At 46.7% G+C, this 13,777-nt stretch overlaps 1 protein-coding gene across 1 annotated transcript in view; it reads right to left on the reverse strand.

Annotated features, from left to right (window-relative positions):
* The window catches only part of NARS1 (asparaginyl-tRNA synthetase 1), a 30,413-nt gene extending 20,885 nt beyond the window's left edge, over positions 1-9,528 (reverse strand). The window contains exons 1-4 of the mRNA XM_044431310.1: positions 9,311-9,528; positions 7,152-7,234; positions 6,602-6,667; positions 5,838-5,930 (exon numbers count right to left, since the gene is read on the reverse strand). Of these exons, the coding sequence (XP_044287245.1) occupies positions 5,838-5,930; positions 6,602-6,667; positions 7,152-7,234; positions 9,311-9,509 (441 nt within the window). The 5' untranslated portion in view covers positions 9,510-9,528. The remainder of the gene's footprint in view (positions 1-5,837; positions 5,931-6,601; positions 6,668-7,151; positions 7,235-9,310) is intronic.
* Between the last annotated feature and the right edge of the window lie 4,249 nt (positions 9,529-13,777).

The raw sequence follows: 13,777 nt of genomic DNA on the forward strand, positions 1-13,777 counted from the left end.
GCACTGCCAAAGATCATTATCCCTCCCTCCCTCTCTTTCCCCCAATCTAAGCATACACAAATACAGATGGCTGGGACGGGCTTCAAGGTGTTTTTTTTCTAAACTAAGACCTCAGTTTTAAGGTTTTATTCTCGTTAAAATGGGCAAAAATTTTCAGATTTGCAGAAAAAGCTGCTCAAGGAAGGCTTTTTAAAATCACCCGGTTTTCACTAGAACTTTAGCCCTGTATTGGGGTTAGGGATGTGCACCAGGGTATGGTTAGGGTTAGAAAAAGAAGCAGTCCAAGCATGATTTCGATGGTTGGAATGTGTTTAGAATGGGAAGAAAAAATGAGCGGTGCAGAAAAAGCCACTCAAGGAATGCTTTTTAAAATCACCATACTCTCACTGTTACTATAGCCCGATAAAAGGGTAAGTGGTGGGAAGCAGGGAAGGGTGAGGGTTAGAAAAACAAGGTGGCCAGGAAGAATTTTGATAGTTGGAAGGTGCTTAGAATGGGCAGAAATGAGATGTGCAGAAAAAGCAACTAAAGAAAGTCTTTTTCAAAATCATCATTTTTTCACTGGCATTTCAGCCCTGTATTAGGGTTAGGTGTGGGCACCAGGGTAGAGTTAGGGTTAGAAGAACGAGGTGCCCTGCGGAAATTTTGATGGTTGGTATGCATGTAGAATGGACAGAAATGTTGAGCAGTGCAGAACAAGTCACTCAAGGAACGCTTTTTAAAATCTCCTTCTTTTAATGGGAACTTTATGCCTGCATTAGGGCTAGGGGTGGGCACCAGGGTAGGGTTAGGGTTAGAAAAACGAGGTGCCCCGGAGGGATTTGGATGGTTGGAATGTGTTTAGCATGCGCAGAAACGTTGAGCAGTGCAGAAAAAGCCATTCAAGGAACGCTTTTTAAAATCTCCATCTTTTAATAGGAACTTTATACCTGTATTAGGTTAGGGGTGGGTACCAAGGTAGGGTTAGGGTTAGAAAAACGAGGTGCTCCGGAATGATTTGGATGGTTGGAATGTGTTTAGCATGGGCAGAAACGTTGAGCGGAGCAGAAAAAGCCACTCAAGGAACGCTTTTTAAAATCACCCTATTTGCACTGGAACTTTATCCCTGTATTAGGGTTAGGGGTGGGCAGCAGGGTAGGGTTAGGCTTGGAAAAACTAGGTGCCCTAGCATGGTTTTGATGGTTGGAATGTGTTTAGAATGCGGGGAAACGTTGAGCGGTGCAGAAAAAGCCACTCAAGGAACGCTTTTTAAAATCACACTCTTTGTACAGGAAATTTATCCCTGTATTAGGGTTAGGGGTGGGCACCAGTGTAGGGTTAGGGTTAGAAAAACGAGGTGCCTGGGAACGATATCGATGGTTGGCATGCATGTAGAATGGGCAGAAATATTGGGCAGTGCAGAAAAAGCTACTCAAGGAACGCTTTTTAAAATCACCCTCTTTGCACTGGAACTTCATGCTTGGATTAGGGTTAGGGATGGGCACCAGAGTAGGGTTAGAAAAACGAGGTGCCCGGGAATGATTTCGATGGTTGGTATGCGCGTAGAATGGGTAGAAATGTTGAGCGGTGCAGAGTAAGCCAGTCAAGGAACTCTTTTTAAAATCACCCTCTTTGCACTGGAACTTTATGGCTGTATTAGGGTTAGGGGTGGGCAGCAGGGTAGGGTTAGGTCAGTGGTGATTATCCTCTGGCACGCCTGCCACAACGGGCACACAGAGACTTCTCTTTCCGCTCTTGAGCCAAGTCATGCCCGTATCGCCCCAGCAGCCCAGCAGTTGATAACAGCGCACATAGGGGCCATGTACATGCTCGGAAAATAGTAGTCGCGCCAGGCAATGACGTAACGAGCCATGACTCATTAGCCGCATGTCTTCTGAGAGTTTTCACTGCCAATCAATCCGCTGCGAAGGGTATGGTTGGACTCGCTGTGGGTTGTTTTTTCTAAAGTAAAACCACAGTTTTCAGGTTTCTTTTAGTGTTGGCAGTTTGTGATAAATAAGTCGGTTCTGGGTTACAGTTTGGGCACTCGGTCTCTAAAACTTTTGCCATTACTGAACTATACTATAAAAACAATGTAAACACTCACAGCCATGTGAAGTGTTTGAAGAAGACAAAGTAAATTAAAACGGAATGTAAGAAACTGGTTTACCTGTATTCTACCTTGTATAAAAGCATGTGCTGTGCAACCTGGAATCATGGGCTCTGTCTGCACAGAGGAATTAAAGGTTCTCTCCCATAAGCCATGGTTCCTGGTTCACACATCACAGGGAACAACCCAGGGATGGAGTGATTGATCACAGTGCAAGTTATAGGGGAATGCTCACTAGAACATTAAAACCCATAGGCGTCTTGACATTAACTTTTAACAAAATATGGACTGGTACTGCTTATCTCAGGCATTTAATCTGCATATGTATTTAACTTCTGTAAGTGCCTAAAAGGGAAGGTTACTGGGTGGTTTGCAAAATTGGACTATGATACACACAACCATAAGTTTTGCATGATATGAAGTTAAAACTACTTTAAAATTTTTAACCAATTGAGCAGTGAAGCAGTATTATACAGAATAAACACACCAGACATAGGTGCCTTTTACAAGGCATTAGATCATCCTTAATTATTTTAAATTATGTTAAAAGCCTCAACAAAGAAATCTATATTAATCTGGTGCTGAAAGGATGACAAGCTGGGCTCCAGGCAGACCTCAGTGGAGTGATCATTCCACAGCTGTGGGGCTACCAAGGAGATGGCCCTCCCCTCAGTTGCCGCCCTCCAAGTTTCCCTTGGATTTTGCACTCAGAGGAAGCCATCGGATGTTGATTATAGTACGTTTTTAATTGGGCCTTGATTTTACAGATGTATGAATGTCTTTCTGTCTGCTATAAGCATATGGTTTTTAATAATGTATTTTTAAGGGTTTGATCTTTGTAAACCATCCAAAAGCTTGGCTACTGAGAACCATGGAAATATAATACAAGAAATAAATGAAAATGGAATTATTGCTGAGGGCAGGTTAATCTAGCTGCACTGCATATGAAAGAGTCCAGGTTTCAGCCACTTAAAAGGAGCTCAAGCAGCATGGCTGGGAAACACAGGAACAGAGCAAGTCAGAAGGGGTCTCCCGGGCCATCTAGTCTGACCTCCGGCACCAGCCAGCTCCACTCACAACATGTCCACCATGCGCATGTCGAAAGCGCAAACGCAGTCCCCCACTACCACAAATTATGCAGCTGAGTTTCCCACATTTGGGGAAATTGCAGAGCTGGAAGAAGCACTCCTGCTCCACATTGAGTACAAAATGTGAGATGGATTGCTCTAACATGCTAGCTGCAAAGCGTCTCTGAAGTCCAGGCTCTGTCCAATGCAGAACATTTTCTGGAAAAGGCTTCTAACCCTCATGTATGAAGCGTGATTCTGAAGATCAAAATGTAAGACAGAAGGCAACCCAAATTCACTAAACATCTGGCTGCTAAGATTTCTGTCTACCTTTCTTACATTGGTGCTGGATGGCACCAAAACGCATTGTATCCCTACATATATGCGCAAACTTTCATTACAAATGCAGGCAATCCCTGAGTTACGAACAACCCATACTCATGAACTGCCATAAAGTCTAATAATTTGTACGAGTTATTGTTGGAGTGACTGTATCATCACCACCATAGAGAGAGAGAGAGGAAACATGGGGGGGGGCGCTCCAAAGAGCACCACAGAGAAAGAGGAAGTGAAAGGGAAAAAGGGAGGCTTCCAAAGCAGGACTTCCTGCCCTGCCCATCCAGAGAGGGAAATCTGTCCAGCCTTTCCTCGCTGCAAGAGGAGGTACTGGTGAGTTGGGGGAGGCAGGGGCTAGAGATATTTGCAGTTTTTCCACTTTTGTGGGTTCCTGCACCCCTAACTCCCATGAATGTGGAGATGGTCTGACTTACATACCAGTCTGACTTAAAGACAAATTTCTGTTTTCTCAGGAACAGAATTCATTCCTAACCCAGGGGCTGCCGGTATATAACATGGGAAAGAGCCCAAATGTATCTAAAGCAGCTACGGTCCTGTTAGATCATCAGTTTGCTCTTTGGCAACTTGGTAAAATATCCTGCAGGCATGAGGAGACTTTCAGCCAAAGGACTGAATTGCAGGCTAAAAAAATTCCCAGTGGTGGGTGGAGTCAGAGGCCAGGCGGGTATTGCTCTTACCAGCAATAACTAAGCCCTAGCAAGAGCATTTCAGCATCTGAAAATGGGGAATGAACTATTCAAAAGCTGGGAAATCATCCAGTATATGATGCAAGTGTGACCAGTCCAACACTTCCCATAGAGTTTTACAACTAAGTGAAGATTTGAACATGAGCCTCTTGGTAAGGCATTATTCAGCAGCCCCTGTGGGAATCTCCCTTTAAAGCTTCTTTGTTTAAGTTAAGGTCACGGAATAGTCCTGGGATGCTGACATGTTCTCCTTCAAATTGTGAGCAATTTTGGTAATCAACTCATAAAAAACTGAGAAACCCAGAAATACCCTAGCAGCATAGGAGTGCTAGGCTATTAAAATAAACAGCTCGGGACCAGGATATCTGAAGGACTGGCTGCTCCCATATATAGCTACCTGGTCCGTAAGAGCTGGTGAGGAGGCCCTTCTGAGACAGCCATCCTTTAAGGAAGCAAAGAGGATGGCAAATAGAAGAAGGTCCTTCTCATGGCTGCCCCCCATTTATGGAATGGCCTTCCAAAAGTAGTTTGCCTGGAGCCATCTTTAGAATCTTTTTGGCACCAACAATCATCTTCTCCAGACATTTTAATAATTGATTTTATACTTGAATATTATTTATACTGTTTTTAACTTTAATATATTTTAAGTCACTGATATCTGACCTCGGTTGTGTATTTCTCTGTTTTATTGTAGGTCGTTTTTAATTATTGTTATTTTATGAAATATTGTTATTTTATGTCATACTGTAATCCACTGGAGAGTCTTTGGACTAGTATAGAGGAATGTAAGTTGAAAATGATGATGATGAGTCTTCTGTCTACCATGCCAGAGGTGGGAAACATGCAGCCTTCCAGATGTTGTTAGAATGTAATTCTCATCCTCCATCACCACTAGCTATGCTGGCAAGAGCTGACCGGAGCTGCGGCCTGGCATCACCTGGACGGCCACTCCTATACTAGGCCACGTTGACCTTCCAAGCTCCCAGATCATAGTTGTTGGTGGAGTGGCCCTTGATTCTGCTCTGAGGCCCACCCATGGAGAGCAATACCTCCACTGGGAAGGTGGATGCTGACGCTGCACGGCAAGCACAAGGTTGGCAAGAATTCCAGGGGCTATGGAAAACTGACAGATGGGCTGTGGAAGACAATGGCACGGCAGCAGGGAACAGATTCAGCAAGAGCTTAGGAACACACGCCTCCTGGACCACTCACTGGAAAAGCAAGAGTGCTAAAGGAGCATAGTGGATAGAGCAATGGGTTCACATAAACATCCATCCCTGACCTGCAAGTCCATACACTAATTCGCTCTATCGAGGACAGAATGGACGCTCTTTCTAGCATCTTGCGTCTCGCCTGCTGGGGCCATTTTCATTCATTCATTCAAAACTTTTGTATACCGTCCCATCAGTGACGCCACCCATGACACCATTCAATGCCATAGTTATCAAAGAAGAAACGCACGTGTGACTCAGCCTTGAGAAGGTCCAGAGTCGAAGCTCTGCTCATCTGAACAGCCTAGGGCAGATGGGCAGACAATTTCCCCCCATCTCCTTCTCTGTTTCTCTCAGGATGACTGCACATGCTCTACCTTGGCTTCAGGTTGGCACAAAGAAGTGGAAATGATGTTTCCCAACCTACCTCCTTCTTTTCTCTGGCTTCGCTTTTCTGTTGCTCCCTCTGCCACAATTTCCTGACGTTCTTGAACTGAGTCTTGGAAATTGTTTCCCATCTCTAGGCAGACGGCAAGAAGATAAGTGAGAGGTTTGCTTTCTGATGATGATTAGCATAAACTACAAGCTCTGACTGATCAACACTGTTTGTAACTAGATCCCCGGAAAACCAGAAAGCCCTCTTCCACCGCTGCTTCCCTGCAGACAGTATTCAACTGCACTCTGCTTCTGACCGTAGAGGATACCAGTAGCCTGTATTTCCAACATTTTGTGTGTGCTGAGAGTTGTCACCAAAACAGCACCATGAAAGCAAAAGAAAAGGCTTGGGAGAAACTATAGTTTGCAGAAGTCTACCCCCCCCCCCCAAAAAAAAACAGGACAACTCTTAGTGGAGGGGGAACTGGGTGTGTGTGAAATATTCTAGAGGGCTGGAATGATCAACTGACATGTCAAAACACAGGAAGATTCCAGACTCCAGCGTTTTGCTGCCGCTCATGTTGTCCCTCTCTAGTAATAACTATTGAAAAGGCAGGTTGTCCATGAATTGGGTCTGGTCCCCTTTATAAAAAAAAATCTAAATTGGTGGCCATCATTACATTGAGTCAATTCCATATATGCATTACATAATGCCACCCAGAAGCATGTTCTTTCGTCATTGTCAAATCTACCTGAAAGTCAGAATAAATCACTGAATCGTGGAAAAGATAAAAGCATTAATGAATTTTACTCCACCTGGTTTTCTTTTTGTGAGTCCACATAGATGGTGGGAAATGGTTCCTTTCCAGCAGCTATAAAAGCCTTAAAAGCAAAAAAAAAAAAAAAAGTTTTATTTGTAAAAGGAAAAGGCAACTAAGTGCACAGTATTTTATATCTTTTCAGCTGGGTGGGTTTCCCCGCCTTCATTTTCACTTCACCTCCCCCAAGGACATCAACTAGAAAAGACGATCAGCCTGGACCAAACAGAAAGCAAATGCCAGTTAACAATTAACTTTCCTCATTCTGGCAATGTCAAAGTGATCTCTCTCCTCTACTTTTCCTTTTCTCTTCCTTTTAAACTTCTACATCTTGCACTGTTTTGTTTGTGAACCTGATGGCCAGGCTGACTTCTCATTCTCATGCCAGTTCGGCGTCTTGCCTGCTACTGGCACTGCATTTCTTTCAAATGTTGTAAGCCACATTGGGGGAAAAAATCGTACTTGAAGCATGTGATTAAAACTAATAAACGAATGAACCAATCAGGCAGAGGCATTATTTTACTGTAGCATTTACCAATGAAAAGTACCTGCAAGACAGTTTTGAAAGGCTTCTCCTGTGTGCCGTCTCCTGTATCATCACGTCCTTCTCGATCAGAGACATAGACCTCTCCTGTACAGGCACAGAGACGTCAGTCTTTATTGTATATACATCACAGGCATGTTCACATGTATACACTCTTCCAACCACAGTCCCCATCACTGCCAGCCAATGAGGGCAATGGAACGATGGGCACTGCAGCCCAATAAAGGGCTGCTCCAAACCAGAGTTAAGCTTTCTTAACCATGGCTTGCTGGCATGTCTGAATCCTAACTTCCTGCACAAGGCAGGATTAAGCCCAAGTCCCTGTCTGGGATTAAGCTAATTGAATTCTATGGAGCTGACTTCTGTCTAGATGGAAGATTGCAATATTATGAGTGCAAAATAAATGTTCACTTTGCTTGCAAATATATAGGCATCTATCAAGGAGGAGGAAGCATCTTAGGAAGGCCGTTCCATATTGTATCCCACCAACGCAAATTTAACATACCCAACATGTTGCTGGACTTTATTAGTGCGTTGTGTCTAATCAGCTTGGTCAGTTATAATTGTGCAGCTTCTTGGCATGAGTCAAAATACCTAGGCCTCTTGTACAGTCCTGTGCTTGGTGGGAAAATGGGATAAATTGGGAGGATTACAGGCTAGTATGCTTGCCCAAGGACCACAGCATTATTCTCTCTATGCTGCTTATCCCTGGAAGTGTTGGTTGTTCTTGAATTCCACAACTCCCTACACTTAACTAATGTGTTTTCATCTTAATGGGGGGGGGGTGTTACTTGATGTATTATATTCTTTCATGATTTTTTAAAAGTATGATTGTTTTGCTCAACAAGTAGCCCAGAGGACTTTGTCACGGGGCTGCTACAAACAGCAGAAATGAATGAAGCCACGAGCTTGGGTTTAAACCAGGAATTTAGATCATGGGCCACGCTGGCCAGGGCTGATGGGAATTAAAAGTCCAACAACCAGGTCTGGTGGGCCACAGGCTCTCTGGTCCTTTCCTGTGCTGCACTAGAGGGCCAGGGGTGGCTGCGCAGGCCCCATCAGCAAAAAACCATACATCAATGGAATGACAAGTACAACTGCAACAAAATCTTGCAGCGCGGAGTGCTGCTGTTAGGATTCCAGCCTCCTTCTCTCTCCTCTCAACACAGCTGGCTTTCTGCAGCCACCAGACTCCTTTGTCCTTGAGCTGCCAGATGATGCCCTGGTGTCCCACAATTAGAACTCTTTTCCCCCTAAACACTTGTTTGTACTTTTCCAACCCTCTGTGCTCCCCCAAACCTGCCAATGCCACTGTCTTTTCTATGTGGGTGGTGTTACCACCTGGCCACTGGAAAGGGGATGAAACTGATAAATATCTAGATGCATCAACATATGGCAGCCAGGATGTGAGTTCCATTTCCACCCTCATCAGAAAGGAGCCGAGAAATCCCGCCGCATTTCTAAACTCGTCGCTAGCGGTCATTTTCCTGAGAGCCGCTGATTGCAAGAAGCAAGCAGGAACGCAGAGGCCCTCTTGCACGGATTTCTGGGTGGGAAGGAACAGGGAAGTGAGGAAAAGGAAGCCTGGGCCGCAGTGCTCCCCAGGCCACACCGCCTCCCCTCGCAACAGCACCGCGCTCCAAGCAGCTGCACCAGGGGTTCTCTTGGAGATGGAGGGCGATTTGGGTGGCAAATTAATCCTGAACTATCGATCTGCTTCTATCGTTAACGGAAGCGGGAGGGCACAGCAGTTTGACAGTTAAACGGAAAGCATGTAGTTAAACGGGATGGTGTATATACGGCTCTGGAATCTGATAGGAATCCTGGGCAGGTTTAGATGGGGGGGGGAGGGCTACAACTCCTAGCATGCCCCAGCTAAGCACTGCTGGCTGTGGCATGCTGGGAGGTGTAGGCCTCCCCCCCCCCCCTCGCCGGGAACATGAACAGAATTACGCCTTTGATTCAGGCCGTGCAACGACAGCCTTGCTCCATCCACCCCCATTCGTTACACTGCAGAAGAAAAGGGGGCGAAGCGCATGGAACAGCGGGCACAATCCGTCCATTCCTCGCCCCATTCAGCAGCAGCCTAAAGCCCTCGGCTCCGACCTCACCGGGAGCGAGCCCAGCTGCCCCCCGCAGGCGCCGCTCGCCCCCGCAGCTCACCCAGCGCCAGCTGCCCGGCCTTCTCGATGATCACCGCAGACATCGCTGCTCCTTGCCAAGGGGGGCCGGCGAGGAAGGCCAGCCGCCGCTGCCGCTTTTGCTTTCCCTTTGCTCGGCTCCCGGCGATTGCGCCTCCCGGCAAGCAGATTGCATCAGGCGTCACGCCGCCGCAAAGCGAGCCTCGCTGCCGGTCGGGCATGGCAGCCCGTCCCACCCACTGTGCGCGCAGCTTGCGGGGCGGGGAGAAGCGTCGTCAGAAGCGGCGCGCCTTGCAAAGAGAGAGCGGAGGCGGGAGCTCCTCCCGCCGCTGCAACGATTTCTTTCTTTCGGCGGGCTTGGCTCCGTCTAGGAAAGATCCAGGGCTCGGGCAGCCCTGACAGAAAAAGCAAAAGCATTGCACGTGTGCTCTAAATTCTGTGTGCGTGGGTCTCTTTCAAAGAGCATACCTCCTAGGAATACCCCTGTTTGCAAACAGACATGTACGGCCAGAGGAAAGGAGGGTACTTTAATTAAGACACCCCTCGGACAGAGGAAAGAGAAGCCGACGCACATGCTGGCAAAAAGTCGGTCAGTCCAGGGGATGGGGTGCCACAGAGATCCTCAGGGCCCCCGGACCTTTATTCCGGCGGGCAGATGCCCACGGAATAGCAGGGTGCCCGGGCAGGCGGCCTCCCTGAGATGCAGGGCTGCAAATGAAAGGTTAGGGGCTCTAGCCCTCTGGGGTTTCTCCTAATACCAACCAGGGGGCAAAAGGCCTCCCCAAGCGCGGCGCTCCAGCCCTGGAGGGCTGCCCTTAACCCCGCCCGTGATTTGTCTCCTTCCATCTGTTGTTTAGAGGTGCGATCCTGCTCCTCGAACTGGAGGCTGATTGGGGTCAAGCCGGGTTTACGGCTGAGTGGGAGGCCTGTTCAACCTGCTGCTGCCCAGCAGTGTTGGGCTACAACTCCTTATATCCCCTGCCAGGCATGCTGGGAGTTGTAGTCCAACCCATCTGGAGGGCACTGAAACTGGGTAAGTTTCAGGGCGAGGTAGCAGCATTTGGCCACCCTCTGACCCAGCTAGCTCTGCTTCTTGGAGAATACAGTGGTACCTTGGCTCACAAACTCAATCCATTCCAGGACTCTGGTCATGACCTAAATTTATTGATTTATTTATTTAGGTTTATATCCTGCCTTTTTCCTACAAAGGGCTCAAGGCAGCTTACATCATTCTCCTCCTCCATCTTACTGGTTGTGAGCCAAGTCAAATTTCCCCATAAGGGTCAATGTAAATAAGGCTAATCCATTCTGCAGTAATTTTTTTGACTCACAAAAATTTGGAGCAAAGTGACAAAGAACAACAAAGATCACGGCCATCTCCCCCCCCCCCCCACACACACACACAGTGATCGTGCAGGGGGGTGGGGGGAGATGGGCGCGCTCGGGCAGGGAATACGGGCGCAATCGCGGCCATCTCCCCCCGCCCCCAGCATGACCACAATCACGCGTGCAGGGAAGGCGGACGTGCTCGCAATCATCACCCGATGCAGAGTTCGTGACCTGCGGCAAAATTTTTATGAAATTTCTGTTCGCTACCTGATTTGGTTGTGAACTGAGGCGTTCGTGAGCCGAGGTACCACTGTACTGGGAATTGTGCTTGCTTTCCTCTGCCCTCCCCATTAGTTGGTCCTTTAGTGTTGCGTCTGTTAGAATATGAGCCTTTAGCCTGGCAGTGTCTGGCTTATTTTCTGAGATCTGTACCGCACTTAGAACACTTTAGGTGCCTTCTCAATGTTAGCATAATTGATATTCAAAAACAGTGGAAGTCCAAAGCAAGTGCTTCTTCCACTTAGGTGCATCCTTGCTATGAGTCCCCCTTTCTTTCACATCAAGGGCAAGGCAGTGTCTGTGCCTTTTCTCGGGGAAAGCAGCCAACTTCTGCTGGTGTTTCCTTGCCTTTAAGGAGACAAGGCAATTGTGTGTGGTTGTGTCGGCCAAGCAGCAGAAGCATGCACTGGCTGAATCCTACGGAATTTTATAAGTCAAAGGTCTGGGTTCACTTCCAGTTCCTTTGGATCAGGGACAGAGAATCTGTGTCCCTGTGGATGTTTCTGGATTGGTTAGGCCCAGTGGGGGCTGCAGCCCAGTACCTTCCACAGGGCCCCACATTCCCCGTTGCTAGGACCAAATGGCTGCTAAATGTTTGCTTGGTCTCCAAAAGGCACGTCTTCCAACTAAGCAGGAAGAACTACAGTACAGGAATGTGTTTAATGCCAGTTCTTACTAAGCAGGCCTCTCCCAACCATGATCTACCTGGACACCATACGCACCTTCTCGGGCCTTGCCCCAAGTGCTGACTTCCAAGGAATGGCAGCAAGAAAGGGAAGGGCTTTCTCAGTGGTGGCCCCCTATCTGTGGAATTACCTCCCCACTGCAGCCCAGCTGATGCTGAACCTGAATTTCAGTGCCTGCTTCACACAGCCCTCTTTTCTGAGCCTTTTAAAGGCTTCCTTGGCCACCCAGTGGCTTGAGAAATCAGGTGTTTTTGCTGAGTCACTCTTTTTTGTTTTTCCTGTCTTAGCTGTTTTACACTTGTGTTTTTTCTGATTTTTTATTGTACTTTTAGCATCTGTTTTTATGGACTTTGTAAACTGCCCAGAGAGGTTGAGGTTGTATAGAAATGAAATAATATTAATAGTCTGAATTCTCCCTGCTCTTTTACTACTCTAGGGTGCCTTTCAATTTCTTGTTAGGGGAGGGGTACTACAACTCCCATTACTCTTGACCATTAGCTCTGCTGGATGGAGCTTATGGGAGCTGAAGTCCAAAACATCAAGAAGGCAGCCAGGGCCTCTCTCTACATTGTCCAAATTTAGTTCCTAAGTGGTGGGGAAGCCTGTGTGGTTTTTGATTCGTAAAGCACTCTGCCCCAGGCCCATGTGTCCTTATTGATTATATGTAGCAGCAGCACTGCTGGAAGCTGTTGCCACCGTGGTTATTGTCTTGCAAAAATCAGCGAACTTCTCTTGAGCTAAGTGAATCAAACTGTTCGCAAACTCACTGGCAGGAGAGCATGCATTTTAAAACACTGAATAAATTTCATAAGATAGTACATTGGCACCACATTTTCTGGCATCTGCTAGGAAAATGCAAACCCTCAAAATAATTATTATTTTAAGCATGCTCAGGGTAAAGGATTTTGGAAAATAAGATGTCCTTCACATCCTGAATCATGAAACTCCCACATGTCTTTATTCATTTGTTGCTAGCACAGCCCTTCTGGGATCTTTTTAGCAGAAGCAGTGTCCCTTAAGGAGAAGGCAGCACGTACACAAAAAAGCTATTTTTCTCTCTTCTATTACCAGAAAAGTATTTTGAGATTACAGAAACCAACACCTGTGTGTTCTTACGCTCTTACCCGTTTAAAGTCAGGGCAGTGGCGACCTCTAGTGGCAAAAGTATAAAACTTCATTCCCTTAAAAATCCATAAGAAGTTAGATTTCTAGCTTCTTCTCAGTCCAATGTTCTTTAGAAAATGGAAAAAGGAGCAGGGAGTAATACGGGCTTCGTTATGACATGGCTAGCCACCAACAACATGAATGACAATGTTATGGGACAGGTCTGCTCTGGCCTTACTGCCTTTCTTGCTGGCTCCCTGGCCCAAAAGACTATCTATGTCCCACCTTTCTCATATTGTGGAACTCAAGGTGGCTACATGGGCCTGGTTACCTGAAGGAGCATCTCCTTCCACATGTGTCTGCCTGCCCCTTAAGACCTGGAGCAGACGCTCTTCTCCAGGTGCCCTCCCTGAAGATTAGGAGGGTAACTACCCAGAGAAGGGCCTTCTCTGCAGTGGCACCCCGATTATGGGATTCACTCCTCAGAGAGGTTCACATAGTGCCATCACTTTATTCATTTTGGCACCAGGCCAAAACCTTTTTATTTTTCCAATGTTTTAAGACCTGGTTGTTCTGATTGTGGTTCATTAACTAAATTTCAGGATGTCATGTTTGAATTATTTTTAAAAAACATTTTGTATTGTTAAACTGTCCAGAGACTTTGATAATAGGACAAAAGTTTTAAATAAATAAACAAATAAATGGTTCTGGGGGCAGGGGGAGTCCCCTGTAGGCTCAGGCCAGCCCCAGAACTGCTTAGTTTTAACATGGTGCAGGCCTTAAGTGCCTTTGGACCCTATTCTGCTCCAAAGGTCCAGGCCATACTCTGGGCTAGAAGCAAAGGAGCGCCTACATACAGTGGAGCTACTTAAGTGCCTTTACCGGGCTCCACCGTTGGCTTGACTTGTGGCACATTGTCCAAGCCAGACTGCTAGTCAGTCCTTCCGCGAGACACTGATGTAGAAGGTAGTGTTACACGCTACCTTGTATCTTTTCTTGCACAGCCTGTTTTTCACTTCTTTGTTCCACAATCGAGTCTTGTCTTCTCACAAAGATCAAATTGATGAGGCCCTCATACCTTACAGTGACAT

This window comes from Varanus komodoensis, unplaced genomic scaffold, assembly GCF_004798865.1.
Source record: "Varanus komodoensis strain SLA01 unplaced genomic scaffold, ASM479886v1 scaffold22, whole genome shotgun sequence".
Taxonomy (NCBI): domain Eukaryota; kingdom Metazoa; phylum Chordata; class Lepidosauria; order Squamata; family Varanidae; genus Varanus; species Varanus komodoensis.